Genomic DNA, 17,093 nt, shown 5'->3' on the forward strand with positions numbered 1-17,093 from the left:
ACACCTGATCAATGGGATTCAGCAGGAGATGCAGGCCCAGACTGGCTTGGTGAGGAACCTGGCCTCATTGATGGATGTAATTGCCCGTATCCCTCCGCCATCCAGTCTCCTTCCACCATTGGCCAGCCTCCTGATCTTCCCTCCAACCAGCTTCCTCTTCCTTGCAACCACATGCCTCATTTAATAGCCCTCCATCCTCTAGCCACCATCAGCTGTTCCCATACAATTCTCCTTCCACAACCTGCCCCTTCAAAAATCCCTCCACCTCCCACTGCCATCTTCCTGCACCTATGATGAACCCCACCTACGTGCACACCACCATAAACCCCTCAAGAGGGGCACAGCCTCTTCAGAGTGGTGATGAGGGTTTGGCAGTTGACTCTCATTTCCCATTTCCCCTCTTACATCCTTTTTCTGGAGGAAGAGGATGAGGGTTGAGAATCCCAAGCAAAAAGTTGCACATGATCTGCTAGGTAATCAGATGTTTAATTGCAAGGTCAGAATGTTTACATTTGTTCATAGTTCTAATCATTGGTGAGCAGTTCAATATGTTAAATTTCTTTATTCTTGACTTAGACATGTGCACTACAAAGTTTTAGAATTTAAAGTTACATGATATTGTGTTCATTACTTTTAAATGTGCGTACAGACTTCAGGGATTGCAAGTTGCAAACACTGTGCTCACTGACTTTTGTGTTAATTCCAGAAATTATAGATGCACTGCTTTTATTGATATTTTATGTTAATGTTTACACGTTATACATGACTTTCCTATGGTCATTCAAAACTTCATTCTTAGACTTTAAGAAGTTGTCGTTGCACAACGTTCTAAGATGCGCAATAAAATTTTATTGACATTTAGGTGTCGTGTCTCAATTGACTTCTTCACGTCCACACAGAACAGTCCTAATAGCCTCACATATAGCCTGGTGACCCCGGCCTACTGGATCCTCATAAGGAACCCTCTCTGGTGGAGGGAGATCTGATTCAACAGTCTTCCACTCTTCCAGGAAGTGTTCTTTGTTAATCTCACATATGTTATGTAAGACACAGTAAGCAACAACAACGTCTGACACAAAGGTGGTGTTAATATCCATTCATTTAGACAGGCACCTCCAGCAGCCTTTGAGGCGCCCAAAGGCATTTTCCACAACCATTCACGAAGAGCTTAGCTCATAGTTGAATCTACGCTTGCAGTGATTGATGGTATGATGTTGTGAACCCTTTCTTCAGCCATTTTTTGAGTCGGTAGGCCAGGTCCCCGATCAAATGTGCAGGGATTTCCACTCTATCAACGCTTTTGGAAACCTGTGGACAAAGTAATGCGAAGGTATGAGTTACTCATAATACAAGGCATTAGAAACAGTCCGAACTCTCATTCATCATGGGCCGTGGTACAAAGCAAGGTTCTGCATAGCTACACACTGATTAGCATAGAAGAAAATACTTTAGGCCTTTGGAAGATTACATGTTAAAAGCCTCATTATGTACTATAATATTCACTTGCATCACAGGAAATAGATAACTATCTGCATCCTCAACCATTCTGTAAATGGGGGAGTTGATACGAATTCGACCATCATGGGTGCAACCAGGCCAACCTGGAAACACAAAAGAACAATGTATAGAGTTTTAAGGCTTACATTATTAAGTGAGGACAACTGCTATTAATGGATTCATCTTCCTTGCCAGCAGTTGTGATCAAAAAGTTGCAGAAGAATGGAGTACCACCCTTGTAGTAGGAAAATGGATCGTCATTTAGGGCAATAATGAGAATATTCGTGGCATTGTTGGCATCAGCACACATTGGATATCCACCCCTTTTCTTCAAATGCATCGATTGTCTCCTGAAGATCTCCGCTCGGCAGCTCAATGAAATGTTTAATGAGGAGCTTTTTCACTGCAACAGTCACTTGCCTCACCACCATGAATGCAGTGGAGATACCCACATTGAACAGACCACTGATGGATTGATACTCACAAGGAGTGGCATACCACCACTAAGCTATTGTAAGTCTGATCCAAGGCTCCAGTGGCTTTCAGCAGTTGGTGATTTTGCACCTCAGCTGCGGCTCGAGGATCCCCGCCATAAAATCTAAAGTACCAGGACATATTCTAAGATTCTCACCATCATTGCTGTTCATCATTGTATTTATCCAGACTTTGTTCCAGAACACAGGTCCCTGAGGTCTCTCCCTCTTCTACATTCTTCTGCTACTATGTAGCTTTTCAAACTATCACATTATAACCAGGCATTTCCTCCAATGGCTTCTCAGCACAGCCTGACTCTCCTCGGATCGTTCCCAGGTTATCCGCAATATATCAATAAAATCCTTAGATTAGGCTCCGTTATTGTTTGAACTAACTTGCAGACATGGAGGCTGACAAGACCTGACTGTCAGGTGATAGATTCACACATTTTCAGGATGTCCAAAACGACCTGTCTGATGTCCACCATTGTACAGAAGATGATATCACTTCCTGCTATTGCATATTGCGAATTGGGACACAATTATGCATTTGTGCAAACTGGGGGAACAGTCATTTCATAAGTATGAGTTCTCTGTTTGTAACGTGGCTGCCTGTATTTGGAGAAAATAATAAGTGTCCCTCTGGATTATTTTTTTTTCCCCATTTCATTCTCCCTGCACTATTTTTCCGCTCCCTGAACGGAACTGAACTCTTTTTGTTTTAAAATGTTCTGTTTCAGGTGATGTTCCAAAGCAGGTCAAAGTGAAAAAACTGAAAAATCTGAAGACTTTGGACTCTAAACCTGGTAATGATTATAATTGTTTTGTTCAGCAAGTAATCAATTGTTCACTTAATTATTTGATCATTTGTGCTCCAAAGTTAAATATGAAAATGACATAGCTCATCGGTTTCCTATAATACTCATGTATGGAATACACCATGTATTGCCTGTCACCAATTGCCCTTGAGAGTCGCTGTCCTTGGGCGAAGATATTTTCACAATGCTTTTGAGTCCGGAGTTCCAGAATTTAGAGTAGATGCTGTTGAAATCTGCCAGTATTTTGTGCATTACTCCAGCATGTACACAGTGATAACAAAGGTCCGGTGATGTATAATTCCATAGGAAGATGCTGTACCATGGGAGTGAAGTTTGTAGGTGCTGCTGTTTCCATGTGGCGTTTGGTAGGTGCTCTCAGAGCTGCTTGGGGGAACAATTGTTATGCATTTTTTGTTTTCTGCACATCAAGCCACTGTACAACTTAAGTGCAAGGAATGGATAGTTCGCATCCTAATGGAATGCCAGTAGAGATGGCTTCCTTATCATAGATGGGGTCAAGCTTCTTGAGAGTTGTCCTTTTGTAAACTTGTCCAGTACAAGAGTATTTCATCTCACTCCTGACATGGGCCTTGCAATTTTTTTCACAATTGCAGCCTGACTTCATTATTTCTAAGAATTTGTTTTTAATGGCACATTTTCAGGCTGTTATTGCAATATTTCCATAATATTGGTTAATATAAAAAGATCTATCTGAAATCGTGTTATATGGCGAGCTCTCCACTGGCCACCGTGACAGAGGTGCACCAAAGAAAAGGTACAAGGACTGCCTAAAGAAATCTCTTGGTGCCTGCCACATTGACCACCGCCAGTGGGCTGATATCGCCTCAAACCGTGCATCTTGGCGCCTCACAGTTTGGCGGGCAGCAACCTCCTTTGAAGAAGACCGCAGAGCCCACCTCACTGACAAAAGGCAAAGGAGGAAAAACCCAACACCCAACCCCAACCAACCAATTTTCCCCTGCAGCCGCTGCAACCGTGTCTGCCTGTCCCGCATCGGACTTGTCAGCCACAAACGAGCCTGCAGCTGACGTGGACTTTTACCCCCTCCATAAATCTTCGTCCGCGAAGCCAAGCCAAAGAAGATATCTGAAATATGAGTAGTATGATTCCTAAAACAGTATGATTTATTTATGAATCTGTGATTGATATAAAAAGTTGGAAAGCGGCCAAAAATTCACTCTGGTTGCTAAAACATTTGGAGTTTGAAAAAAATGTCTGTAAATTATGATCACGGATGTGCAGAGTTACAAGTAATCCAAAATATTTAACTGAAAAACTAAGGAAAACCCACAAGGAAAATCAAAGTATTTTTGCTCTGTTGTTTCAGACCAATGCTCAAGCTTTTAAGTCGTTCACACACTCTCCATTGGCTAATTAATTACTTTATATTACTTACAGTAATATTAATATTAAATAAATATACCACTGCAGCCAGGATTCACATCGTAATGTTAAATGTTTACATTTTTGAACTAACCTTAAATCTGTGACCAAGAAAATGGTCCAGATTTTGATTGGTGGAATGATGTTAGTTTCCTTTAATTCCTGAGTTATTTGCTACGAAATAAATGATGCTTCAAATCAAATAAACTTCAACCATGAACTACCAAGTAATACAATGGTGGGGGTAAAAGATTTTTTTAAATTAGAAAAATGCACATGCTTGCTTTCTCTTGATAACTATTTGAAAATGTCTTTATTAATAGCGTAACATTTCTGATATCACTAAAGAAAACATTATTGCATTTTGTTTCTTCAGGTGTTTACACTTCCTATAAAACATACCTGAATAGAGATGAGGAGATAATAAAACAACTACAGAAGGTAAAGATTAAATGGCAAATCATCTAATCTCTTTTCTTGGTGACTTTTCACGAGCTATTGCATGGACAACATGTTGAGAAGTTGGGTAATTTCCTGTATTTGCCTCATGAAATGCTCATAATGGCACAAGTCCAGATGCAGAGTGGAAATACCAGTCTGGTGTTGTTTAAAAATATATTGAGATTGCCTAGACTAATTATGTACAATTTTTAATATGGGGACAATAATGTGTTCCTTTTGAAGTGACCCGGATTCCACCCCAGATGGCAAAGTTAAAAATACTTTATAATGTGTGCAATTCATTGTAAATTTAAATGTGAAAAATCAAGGACAGACACAGGAAAAAAAATACAGTTTTTAAAATCTGATACAAATTCTCGATATCAAGCAATGATTTAAAAAAAATTGTGCATAATTCACATCAGCATGCCTCACTTAGATGTTCCCTAAATGATGCAGTCTTTAGATGTACCTTGAAAGCTGTTTATTATCCTAGGAGGTGTAAGTAAATCTCAGTTTAAAATCAAACAATGCCGACAAAAATTTGCAATTGTACTTTGAAGTGGAAATCTTTCAATGATGCTCATTAGTAATATACTTTATTTGCCTCCCTTTAGGGTATTCAACAAAAGCGTCCTTCAGAAGCACAGAGCGTGATTCTTAAGCGTTACTTCTTGGAGCTGACTCAAAGCTTCATCATTCCATTAGTATGTTAATTTCTTCAAAATGTCATAGAGTTTACAGCAGCGAAAAAGGCCCTTCTGATAAATTTGCCCCAACTAGTGCCATTTTGAGCTAATTGCATTTGGTCTATATAACCTCTAAGCCTTTATACAAGTCTCTGTCTAAATATATTTTAAACATTGTAATTGTACCAGCTTCTACCGATTCCTCTGGTACCTTGTTCCATATACCCACTACTTTCTCTTTGGGAGGAAGAAACTAGTTTTAGACTTCTCTACCCAGGGAAAAAGACTTGTAACTCTCCTTTTACTATGCCTCATGATTTGATAAACTCTAGAAGGTCACCCCTCATCTTCCTTCACTCCAGAGAAAACAGTCCCAGCCTCTCTTTGTATCTCAAGCCCTTCAATTCCAATAGCATCCTTGTCAATCTTTTCTGCATCAGCTCAAGATTAATCGCATTCTTCCTCTACCATGGTGACCTGAACTACACACAATACTCTATGTGGTCTCACTGATTCACAGCTGTAACACGGCATCTCAACTACTGTACTCAGTGTTCCAACCGATGAAGGCAAGTATGCCAGATGTCTTTTTCACCACCATGCCCAACTGTGTGGCTGCTTTCAGGGAACTATGTACCTGTATTCCTAAGTTGCTCTGACAGTGCTTGTGGTCACATTGGGTAGTGTATTAAAGTAAAGGAAAGGCTTTTGGGAGCGGCAGCGAGTGAGCGGCCCAAGCGAGTGAGTGGGAGCACAGGTTGAGGACGAGTCACTGCACATTAGGGTAAGATAGTCTTTATTACTACTTCATTAGGGTAAAGGATGAGTGTTAGGGCTGTGTGTTGTTGGGAGTGCCAGATGTGGGAGGTCCTAGAGTCTTCCAGACTCCCGGATGTCCATATCTGCACTAGGTGTGTCGAGCTGCAGATTCTTAGGGACCGTGTTAGGGAACTAGAGCTGCAGCTCGATGACCTCAGGCTGGTTAGGGAAACAGAGGAAGTCATAGACAGGAGTTACAGCCAGGTGGTCACGCCAGGGCCACGGGAGGAGGAAAGGTGGGTAACAGTTAGGAGAGGGACAGAAAAACGTAAGGTGCCAGAGAGGAGCCCTATGACTGTAACCCTCAGAAATAAGTACGCCTCTTTGAGTACTGTTGAGGAGGACATCAAAGTTGGGGGGAGCAGCAGTGGCTGTGCCTCTGGCACGGGGTCAACCCCTGTAGCTCAGAAAGGTAGGGAAAGGAAGAGGAGGGCAATAGTGGTAGGGGACTCCATAGTTAAGAGGACAGATAGGGGATTCTGTGGACGCAGCAAGGAGAACCGGATGGTGATTTGCCTCCCTGGTACCAGGGTCCGGGATGTTGCTGCTCGTGTCCCGGATATCCTAAAGTGGGAGGGACAGGAGCCAGAGGTCGTGGTACATGTAGGTACCAATGACATAGGGAGGAATAGAGAAGAGGTCCTAAAAAGTGAGTTAAAAAGAAGGGCCGCAAAGGGGGTAATCTCTGGATTACTCCCTGTGCCACGTGACAGTGAGAATAGAAATAGAATGAGGTGGAGGATTAACACGTGGCTGAAGGGGTGGAGTAAGGGGCAGGGTTTCAAGTTTCTGGATCACTGGGACCTTTTTTTGGGGAAGATGTGACCTGTACAGTAAGGACGGGTTACACTTAAATCCCAGGGGGACCAGAATCCTGGCAGGGGTATTTGCTAGGGCTACTCAGGATCCTTTAAACTAGAATGGTTGGGGGGAGGGAGCAAAATAGTACAGAGCAGTAAGGAGAAGGTTAGAATGCAAACAAAGAAAGTTTGTAGTAAGTATTTGAATATGGATGGGCAGGTGATAAAGAAAGGAAATGCTCTGGAAGAAGATGAAGGGCAATTGGCAGGAAAAGAAAATAATGTTATTAAAGATGAGGGAAAACAGGGATTAAAAATTGGGAAATCTCTGAAATTCATATATTTTAATGCCAGGAGTATTGTAAAAAAGGTGGATGAGCTGAAGGTGTGGATTGATACTTGGAAGTATGATGTGGTAGCGATTAGTGAGACATGGTTGCAGGAGGGATGTGATTGGCAGCTGAATATCCCTGGGTTTCGTTGTTGCTTTAGGTGTGATAGAGTCGGAGGGGCAAGAGGAGGTGGTGTTGCATTGTTTGTCAGGGAGAATATTACAGCGGTGCTTAGGCAGGATAGATTAGAGGGCTCATCCACGGAGGCTATTTGGGTGGAACTGAGGAGTGGGAAAGGAGAGGTTACACTTGTAGGGGTGTATTATAGACCACCCGGAGGGGACCGAGACCTAGAGGAACAAATCTGTAGGGAGATAGTGGATATTTGTGATAAGCACAGGGTTGTAATTATGGGAGATTTTAATTTTCCACAAATAGATTGGGAAACACATTCTGTGAAAGGGCTGGATGGGTTAGAGTTTGTGAAATGTGTGCAAGATAGTTTTTTACAACAATATGTAGAGGTGCCGACCAGAAAAGGAGCAGTGTTAGATCTACTGTTGGCAAAAGGGATGGGTCAAGTGACGGAGGTTAGTGTTGGCGAGCACTTCGGGTCCAGTGATCATAATGCCATCAGCTTCAATGTCATTATGGAAAGAGAGAAGTCAGGGCCAAGGGTTGAGGTTTTTGATTGGGGAAAAGCTAGATTTGAGCAGATGCGAAAGGACTTGCAGGGTGTGCATTGGGACAATTTGTTTTATGGGCAGGATGTAGTAGAGAGATGGAAGTCTTTTAAAGATCAGATTTTGAGAGTGCAAAAACTTTATGTTCCTGTTAGGTTAAAAGGAGGGACAAAAGGTTTGAGAGAGCCGTGGTTTTAAAGGAATATTGGAAACTTGGTTCGAAGAAAAAGGGAGGCGTACATTAGGTATAAGAAGCATGGAATTAAGGAGATGCTTGAAAAATACATTGAATGTAAGAGGAATCTTAAGAGAGGAATTAGGAAAGCTAAAAGAAGGTACGAGGAGACTATAGCAAGCAGGGTGAAAATTAATCCAAAAGGGTTTTACAAATATGTTAATGGTAAAAGGAAAGCGAGAGACAAAATTGGTCCCTTAGAGAATCAGAGCGGAAAACTGTGTGTGGAGCCTAGAGAAATGGGGGAGATATTGAACAGTTTCTTTTCTTCGGTATTCACCAAGGAGAAGGATATTGGGATATGTGAGATTAAAAAAAAGCAAATTGGGTAAATATGGAGAATATCGTGATTACGAAAGATGTAGTGTTAGGGCTTTTGAGGAATATAAAGGTGGATAAGTCTCCGGGACCAGACAGGATCTTCCCCAGGACATTGAGAGAAGTAAAGGAGGAAATAGCAGAGGCTCTGATGGTAATTTTCCAAATGTCATTAGAGATGGGGATAGTGCCGGAGGATTGGCGTATTGCGCATGTGGTTCCATTATTTAAAAAGGGTTCAAGGAGGAAACCTGGCAATTATCAGCCTGTAAGTTTGACGTCTGTGGTAGGTAAATTAATGGAGAAAGTTCTTAGAGATAGTACTTATAAATATCTGGATAGACAGGGTCTGATCAAGAGCACTCAACACGGATTTGTGGGCGGAAGGTCCTGTTTGACCAATCTGATTGAATTTTTTGAAGAGGTGACTAGGAATGTGGATGAGGGTAGCACGGTGGATGTTGTCTATATGGACTTCAGTAAGGTCTTCGATAAGGTACCACATGGAAGGTTAGTTAGGAAGGTGCAGTCTTTAGGTATAAATTTTGAGATAGTCAAATGGATTGAACATTGGCTGAAGGGGAGAGGCCAGAGAGTGGTAGTGGATAATTGTCTGTCAGGTTGGAGGCCGGTGACCAGTGGTGTGCCTCAGGGATCTGTATTGGGCTCATTGTTATTCGTTATATACATTAATGATCTAGATGATGGGGTGGTGAATTGGATTAGTAAATATGCAGACAATACTAAGATAGGTGGAATAGTGGATAATGAAGAAGGTTTTCAAGGATTGCAGAGGGATTTGGACTGCTTAGAAAAGTGGGCTGAAAAATGGCAGATGGAATTTAATGCTGATAAGTGTGAGGTGCTTCATTTTGGTAAGAAGAATCAGAACAGGACATACGTAGTAAATGGGAGAGCATTGATGAATACAGAAGAGCAGAAAGATTTAGGAGTAACGGTACATCGTTCCCTGAAGGTAGAAACTCATGTGAATAGGGTAGTGAAGAAGGCTTTTAGTATGCTGGCCTTTATCAATCATTGCAAGGAATATAGGAGTTGGGAGGTGATGTTGAGATTGTATAAGACGTTGGTGCGGCCTAATTTGGAGTTCTGTGTGCAGTTCTGGTCGCCTAATTATAGGAAGGATATAAACAGAGTGGAGAGAGTGCAGAGAAGATTTACCAGAATGTTACCTGGGTTTAAGCATCTAGAGTACAGGGAGAGATTGGGCAGATTAGGTCTTTATTCTTTGGAGCGTAGAAGGTTGAGAGGGGATTTGATAGAGGTATTTAAGATTATGAAAGGGATAGACAGAGTGGATGTGGATAGACTATTTCCGTTAAGAGTAGGAGAGATTGAAACAAGAGGACATGAGTTAAGAGTATAGGGGCAGAGGTTTAGAGGTAACATGAGGGGGAATTTCTTTACTCAGAGAGTGGTAGCGGTGTGGAATGAGCTTCTGGGAGAAATAGTGGCGGCAACATCAATTTTATTATTTAAGAAAAAGTTGGACAGGTATATGGATGAGAAGAAGGTGGAGGGTTATGGTCATTGTGCAGGTAGGTGGGACTAGAGAGGAGTGTTTGGTTCGGTGCGGACTAGAAGGGCCTAATGGCCTGTTTCCGTGCTGTAATTGTTATATTATATTATATTATATTTGCAGTGCAAGACTTGCAGATATTTAACTGACCAAAACGCACCTCTTTGAACTTGTCCGAGTTAAATTTCTTTCCAGCATTCCATTTCCCACTTTCCATTTGTTACTTTGGATGACCTTCTTCATTCCATTGTCACACCAATTTTGAAGTCATCTGAAAACTTAGGAATCATCCCATCTACATTCCAATCCAAATCATTTAATGTGCTTGACAAACAGGACCCAGCACAAATCCATGTGGCAAGCCACTGCTTACAGGCCTCTATTTTGACAAATCAGCCCTCCACTACCATCCTCTAACTTGTACCACCAGCCAATTTTGTAAGCACTGGGGCAGTTCACCCTGGATTATGTGCAATCTGTCCTTCCAAACCAGCCCACCATGCAGGGCTCAGTCAAAGGTGTGGCTAAAGTCCATGCAAATAACATCTGCTGTCCGGCCCTCATTAATCTTTTTGGTCACCTTTTCAAAGAACAATCATGAGACATGATTGTCAAACACAATGCCGTGCTGAGTATCCTAAATCAGTTAGAATCCCCTCCAGTTACTTTCCTACCAGTGATGACAGGCTCATTGCCCCATAGTTCCATGGGTTATCCTTGCAGACTTTCTTGTATGAAGGCATATTATTTAGCTTCCATCTAGTCTGCCAGTACTTCACCTGTGGCTGAGGAAGATGCAAAAATCTCTGCCATTGCTCCAGTAGTTTCTTCCTCTGCTTCCCACAGCATCCAAGATGCACTTGCCAGTCCCTAGGGATTTATCCACCTTGGTGCTCAAGACTGCCATCACTTCCTTTTTTGATATGTCAATAATTTACAAACATCAGTGTTCTCTTCCCTGAATTCCCTAACTTCCATAGTAAATACAATAAAGAAGCATTTAAGATTTCACTCATCTCCCATGGCTCTATGCATTGAAGACCACACTGATGCACAAGGGGACCTATTCTCTCTCGAGTTGACTTTTTGCTCTTATTTTACACTGAATTTTTTTGGTTTCTCCTTTATCTGCCAACGATATCTCAAATGATAACGAAATATTTGACTGGCACAATCTTCCACATTGGAATTTTAATCAAGTTTATATGAGACTACTTGCGTCCTTTCAGTCAGACAATTGTACAGCACAGAACAGGTCCAACAAATTTGTGCCAACTATTTACACTAATCTTACATAAATCTCACTTCTTCTCCTCCCCATATTCTCATCACTTTGTCTAGATTTACCAACTTGTATACACTCCAGGTGAGAGATACAGTAGCCATTTAACCTACCCACCCATATATCTTTGAGATGTGGGAGGAAACTAGAGCGCCCTGAGAAACTCGTGTAGACACAGAAGCTACAAACTTGAGAGAGACCGTGCCAGAGATCAAATTGTACCTGGGACTCTGGTGTTGTGAGGCAATGCCATGAGCTGTGCCATCTTTCCAATTGGAATTGGTCTTCATTTTTACTTTCCCATTTAACTCCTTTCTGATCCCCAACTGATGGTATTAACAATAGCTTTCCAGTGTCTTGTCAAAACAGAGATTTGTTTGTAAATGTCTACAATTGTGAACTTTTGAAAACACGAAGCCAAGCTGGAAAACTGGCACCTCATTTAATGTATCTCCTTTCCCTACTTCCAGAGTGTGGAACTTGAAAGCTGTTTCTTGTTCATCAGATAACTTAGTACTGAATTGAACAAACCTGGGAATAAATCTGGTACAGTGAAACCTCGTTAGAACGTGATTTGTTAATCCGCGGAATCGCTTATAGCGCGGGTATCTGTGGACCCAAACGTTGATTTTAGGATGCCGGGCTAACAGTGGCTAACAGTCAAAAACTCGTTTACAAGATGTGTATTGTTAATATGTGGAGTATAAAGGTCTTATAGGGTTTGAGTCACAGTATTCTGTTTTCCTACTTTCTGAATCATGACCTATATGCAGCTGTTCTGCGACTCGGCTATAACGCAGAATGAAATCTTGGACCCCTAACTACCGCTTTCTGACGAGGTTTTACAAATGGATGTCAGATCGTTTGTTATTATTGGATCTTGTAAATGATTAGTACCTATTGTGCATTGAAATTATTTCTGTATTGCAGAAAGTTAACCAGCCCACATCTTGGAGAAATGGGTTTACATCTATTTAATGTCACGCATGAGGAAGAAAATAATTTGGACGAACATCTTAGAACTAGATACTTAAGCAGTAATATAATTTCTTACTGATGCACTGTACAAATTTAATTTCAGGAACGATATGTAGCCAGTTTGATGCCTTTACAAAAGAGCATTTCACCGTGGAAAGTAAGTGAGGACTTTTAAGTTAAAATTTTTAAATGTAATTGTTTATTGTCATGTGAAAAGCTTTGTTTTGCTTCCTATGCAGGTGAGTCAACCCACAGGTAGGGCAATTTTAAAACAAAATTTATGTGGTCTTAAGATGAAAGTTAGAATGTTACCAGCCATAGTCCAGGAAATGAAGAAAATCCAGATTAACAGTGAGGTCCATTCAAGAATCTGATGACAGCAGGAAATAATCTCTCCTTAAATCTGGAGGTTCATATTTTCAAGATAATCGACCTTCCCGGTGGAAGGAGGGAAGAGGGCAACCAAGGTGGGATGTGTCCTTTAATGTATAGATAGCTTTCTGAAGCTAGAAAGAAGGTTGGTTTATTCTCTGTCCAGAGTTGCTTTCACGATATCCTGCAGTTTCTTGTGGTTTTTGGCAGAACAATTCCTGTACCAAGCTGTGAGACATCTGAACAGGATAGTTTCTATGGTGCATCTATAAAAATCGGTTAGAGATATTGGGGACATGCTAAATTTTCTTGGTCTTCTGAGGAAGTAGTCATTGATATGCATTTTTGGGTGGGTGTGTGTGTTCTCCAAATAACACATAAAACCTACATTAACACTAACATTTAGTTACAGCATCAATAATATGATAAATACACAGCCTACATAAAGTTGAGCTCATGGTAGAAATAATGCTTTTACAGTGTACTTTCATTTACCACAATCAGGATGACAGAGTTTTGACTGCAGCGCGCTGACCGCCCCGCTGGTCACACACTACCGGCTGCTTTTTTGTAAAAGCAAAATAAAAACTTTCATAAAAGTCAACGCAGCTGTTAAAGCAAATTTTCATAATTGGAGTATATGTAAAGCAGGGCATACATGTATATATTTATAATATATAGATATAATATCTTCACTTGCGCCCTGTTTCTTAAACATTCTACATTTTTCAGAAAAATGTCCTCATACTTTAACAACCTGTAATTCTCTTTTTTAAATTGCTGGTTTACAGAGCCCTCCACAATTAAAGCCATTCAGTGAAGAAGAGTTCATGAAAACTTTGGAAAAAGCAGGACCTCAACTCACCTCTCGGTTAAAGGGAGATTGGATAGGTCTCTACAGGTAAGTAGTGGCATGAATAAATCCTTCTGGAGCTGAGATCATGTATATCTTCAAGAAACTTCATAAGTTTCTTTTTGAATTCTTTTGTTTTTTTCCATAAATATAGATATCAAAAATTTCCATGGTTAAGAGAGAGATAGTTATAGATATAACTTTTTCTTACAAAACAAAATACAACAATTCCCTTCATAGTATAAAACCGAACTCCATCAGGGCTTACAGTTGAGTTAAGAAAAGATATCTACATTGGGGAGATTACTTAAATGTTTATAATTATAGCACTTTTTTTCTTTTTATTTATATTTGTGCCCCTATATAGTCCAAATATGGTTGCCATATTTTTATAAATACATTATATTTGTTCTTTAAATTATGTGATTTTTTTTTTCCCATAGGTATACAACTGTTCATCTCTGTCTTCCATTCTGCAATCTGTAGGGGGGGGGGGGTGTTTGTTACTTATTTCAAGAAAATTACCCGAAAGAAAAAGCTCCGGGTCATCCGCAAAGGTCACCCGTTATTCTTGTTAGTACTTCAGTAATATCCTGCCAGAAAGGCCTCACCTTCACACATGATCATGTAGCATGTACAAATATTCCTATTTCTGTTCCACATCTAAAGCACATCTCTGATATTTCTGATTTTAATTTATGTAATTTCTGTGGGTGAGGTATAATTGATGTGGAAAATTATATTGAACTAATCCATATCTTGCATTTATAACTGACATCATGCTATCCAAGCACCAGTCAGAACAGCAATTTTCCATTATTTCAACTCCTAAATCCGACTCCCATCTCTCGATCTCTGTAAAAGTGGTTTCGCACTTTCATTGTGGGGAGCAAAGTACATATTTGATATAAATTTAGGTATGTTCTCCAGCCAAATCGTTCATTCCATCTCACTAATTTTAGGCGAGTCCAAGTTTGGTCCCCATCTTTCTCTTATGAATGATCTTAACTGGAGAAAGCAGAAGAATGTCCCATTAGCTCCTCCATACTTATTGCTTAATTGTTCAAAAGACATAAGAGATCCTTCCCTGTAGCAATCCTCAATATATCTTATTCCTTTATCATACCATGAATTCAATATTTTGTTACCCAGATTCATAGGCAGTACCACATTTTTACATAATGGGGTCTTCATTGATATACCTGCTTTTTTCCCCGATACATTCATTTATTTCTTCTCATATTCTACTCATATGTATTAGTATAGAATTATTCTTTTTTTTTGTATTGACTTGACATTCCACTTATAAATAAAGTCCTTATTGTCTGCTCCTTTATTGAATTCAGTCCCATTCGAATCCATGAAGGGGGACTATTTTCTTCAAAGAAAGATGATAGAAATCTTGTTTGTGCTGATAGATAATATTTCTTCATCTCCAGGAGTCTAAATCCTCCCAATTTATAATCCCATGTTAACTTTTCCAGAGCGATTCTTGGTTTTTGTTATTCCATAGGAATTGTCTTATGCAGTCATGTAATAAAGACATTTTTAGTTAGTGCAATAGGCAGCGATTGAAAGAGATACTGTAGTCTTGGCATTACCTTCATTTTTATACAATTTACCCTTCCTATTAATATAATCAGAAGATCTTTCCACTTCTGCAAATCTTTTTCTATTTTTTCTAATAGAGGGGTATAATTAAGCTTATATAAATTCTGTAAATTATTAACCGTCATTATTCCGAAGTATTTAATTCCATCTTTCTTCCATTTAAATCTACTGTACTACCGTTTTGATATCTTTCATAATCAGAATTCTGCAATGACATTATCTCATTTTTATCCAAATTTATTTTATATCCTGATATTCTTCTATATTTGTAATCTTATCAGTGATTCAGCAAATGAGCTAATTTTATGTTCTTCCTGACCAACTTTGAAGCCCTTAATATCCAGATCTCTTCTTATAATCTCTGCCAGAGGTTCAATAGCTAAGATGAATAATGCTGGTGATAGGGGACACCCTGTCTACTCGATCTACTCAAGGGAAATATAGATGACATTTGGTTATTAGTTATAATTTTACCTCATGGTTTATAATAAAGATTTTATCCAATTTATACATTTCCTACCTATACCAATTTTTTTTAAAGCATTTTATATTAGAAAGAGCATTCTAGTCAGTCAAATGCCTTTTCTGTATCTTATAATCTGCCTAGACTATTTGAAGAATGCCTTCCTTTAACAAACCCTACCTGATCTGGATGTATTAATTTTGGTAAATACTCATCCCAATCTGTTAGCTAATGCCTTTGCTAGGATTTTAGAATCTGCATTCAGGAGTGATATTGTTCTATATGATGAGGTTTTTAATGGTCTCTACCTTTCTTCAGTAACACTGTAATTGTAGCAGTTGAAAAAGTTTCCTGAAGGATCTGGGTCTCCACCGCCTGGTCTAACACATCCCTCAACGGGCATCAACAAATCTTTAGAACTTGTGAAGCAACCCATCTTCCCCCAGGGACTTATTAGCTTGTAAAGTATCCAGAGCTTTCTCTATTTCTTCCCTTGTAAAAGGTGCATCAAAGTCATTTTTTTCCTCTCTTTTCTAGTTTTAAAAGTTCAATATTTGGTAAAAATTCTTCCATCTCATTTTCATCTCCTGATTCTGATTTATATAGTTTTATATAGTATTGTCTAAATGTATTATTTATTTCTTTTTGATTATATGTTATAATGTCAGTTTCTGTTTTATTGAATTTATCATCCTGGATGACTCTTCTGCTTTAACCTGCCAAGATAACACCTGATGTGCCTGAGATTTTAAAATCATTTTTTGCATTCTATATTTTATAGTGTATAATATTGTAACTTTTTGTTCTCTAATATTCTATATTTTCCTTGTGTTCCTGATATCTGATATTCTTTTTCCAATTTTGTTATATTCTTCTCTAAACCTTTCAAATCTCTTATATATTCTCGCTTAAGATTTTTAGAATAAGAAATATTTGTTCCCTCAGTTAAGCTATTATCAGTGAAAGGAAGAATGCTTTCACAAAATATTTCAATCTCCTCTCTTAATAAATGAACTAAAGTCCTTCCTCTTTAGTAAGGTAGCATTAAGGTGCCATCTATACATACTTTGTTGCTTTTATATTACAGTAATAATTAAAGTTAACAGCGAGTGGTCTGATAAAAGTCTTGCCAAATACTGTTTTTACCACTCTACTTTGTAGTCGGGCAGACATTAAAAATAAGTCAGTCTTTGCATGTGAATCATATACCCGTGAATTGAAAGAGTAGTTTCTTTCTAAGGGGTTGAGTCCTTATCAATTAAATATAAATCCTTCATAAATTACATTGTTGGTTTTTCAGCTTTTGGCCTTGATACTCTTCTTGCCAATTTATCCAATATCAGATCTAAATAAAAATTGAAATCTCCAATCAATATGTTTTATCTTCCCCCTGCGGTTTTTAAAAAGATATCTTTCATAAATACATCATCATCATAATTTGAGGTGTAAATATTCATAAACATCCATAATTCTGCATAAATTTTA

At 39.2% G+C, this 17,093-nt stretch overlaps 2 protein-coding genes across 4 annotated transcripts in view; one reads left to right on the forward strand and one right to left on the reverse strand.

The window, feature by feature from the left end:
* The window catches only part of dennd6aa (DENN/MADD domain containing 6Aa), a 103,046-nt gene that overhangs the window by 63,923 nt on the left and 22,030 nt on the right, over positions 1-17,093 (forward strand). For both annotated transcript variants that reach the window (XM_069939615.1, XM_069939616.1), the window contains exons 13-17: positions 2,711-2,776; positions 4,569-4,633; positions 5,251-5,340; positions 12,413-12,466; positions 13,473-13,582. In XM_069939615.1, the coding sequence (XP_069795716.1) occupies positions 2,711-2,776; positions 4,569-4,633; positions 5,251-5,340; positions 12,413-12,466; positions 13,473-13,582 (385 nt within the window). The remainder of the gene's footprint in view (positions 1-2,710; positions 2,777-4,568; positions 4,634-5,250; positions 5,341-12,412; positions 12,467-13,472; positions 13,583-17,093) is intronic.
* pde12 (phosphodiesterase 12) overlaps positions 543-17,093 on the reverse strand; it is a 99,738-nt gene continuing 83,187 nt past the window's right edge. For both annotated transcript variants that reach the window (XR_011358001.1, XM_069939618.1), the window contains one exon: positions 543-1,308. Coding sequence is in view for 1 of the 2 variants with exons in the window: in XM_069939618.1 (XP_069795719.1) it covers positions 1,292-1,308 (17 nt within the window). In the remaining variant the exon portion in view is untranslated. The remainder of the gene's footprint in view (positions 1,309-17,093) is intronic.

Source organism: Narcine bancroftii, chromosome 5 (genome assembly GCF_036971445.1).
Source record: "Narcine bancroftii isolate sNarBan1 chromosome 5, sNarBan1.hap1, whole genome shotgun sequence".
Lineage (NCBI taxonomy): Eukaryota > Metazoa > Chordata > Chondrichthyes > Torpediniformes > Narcinidae > Narcine > Narcine bancroftii.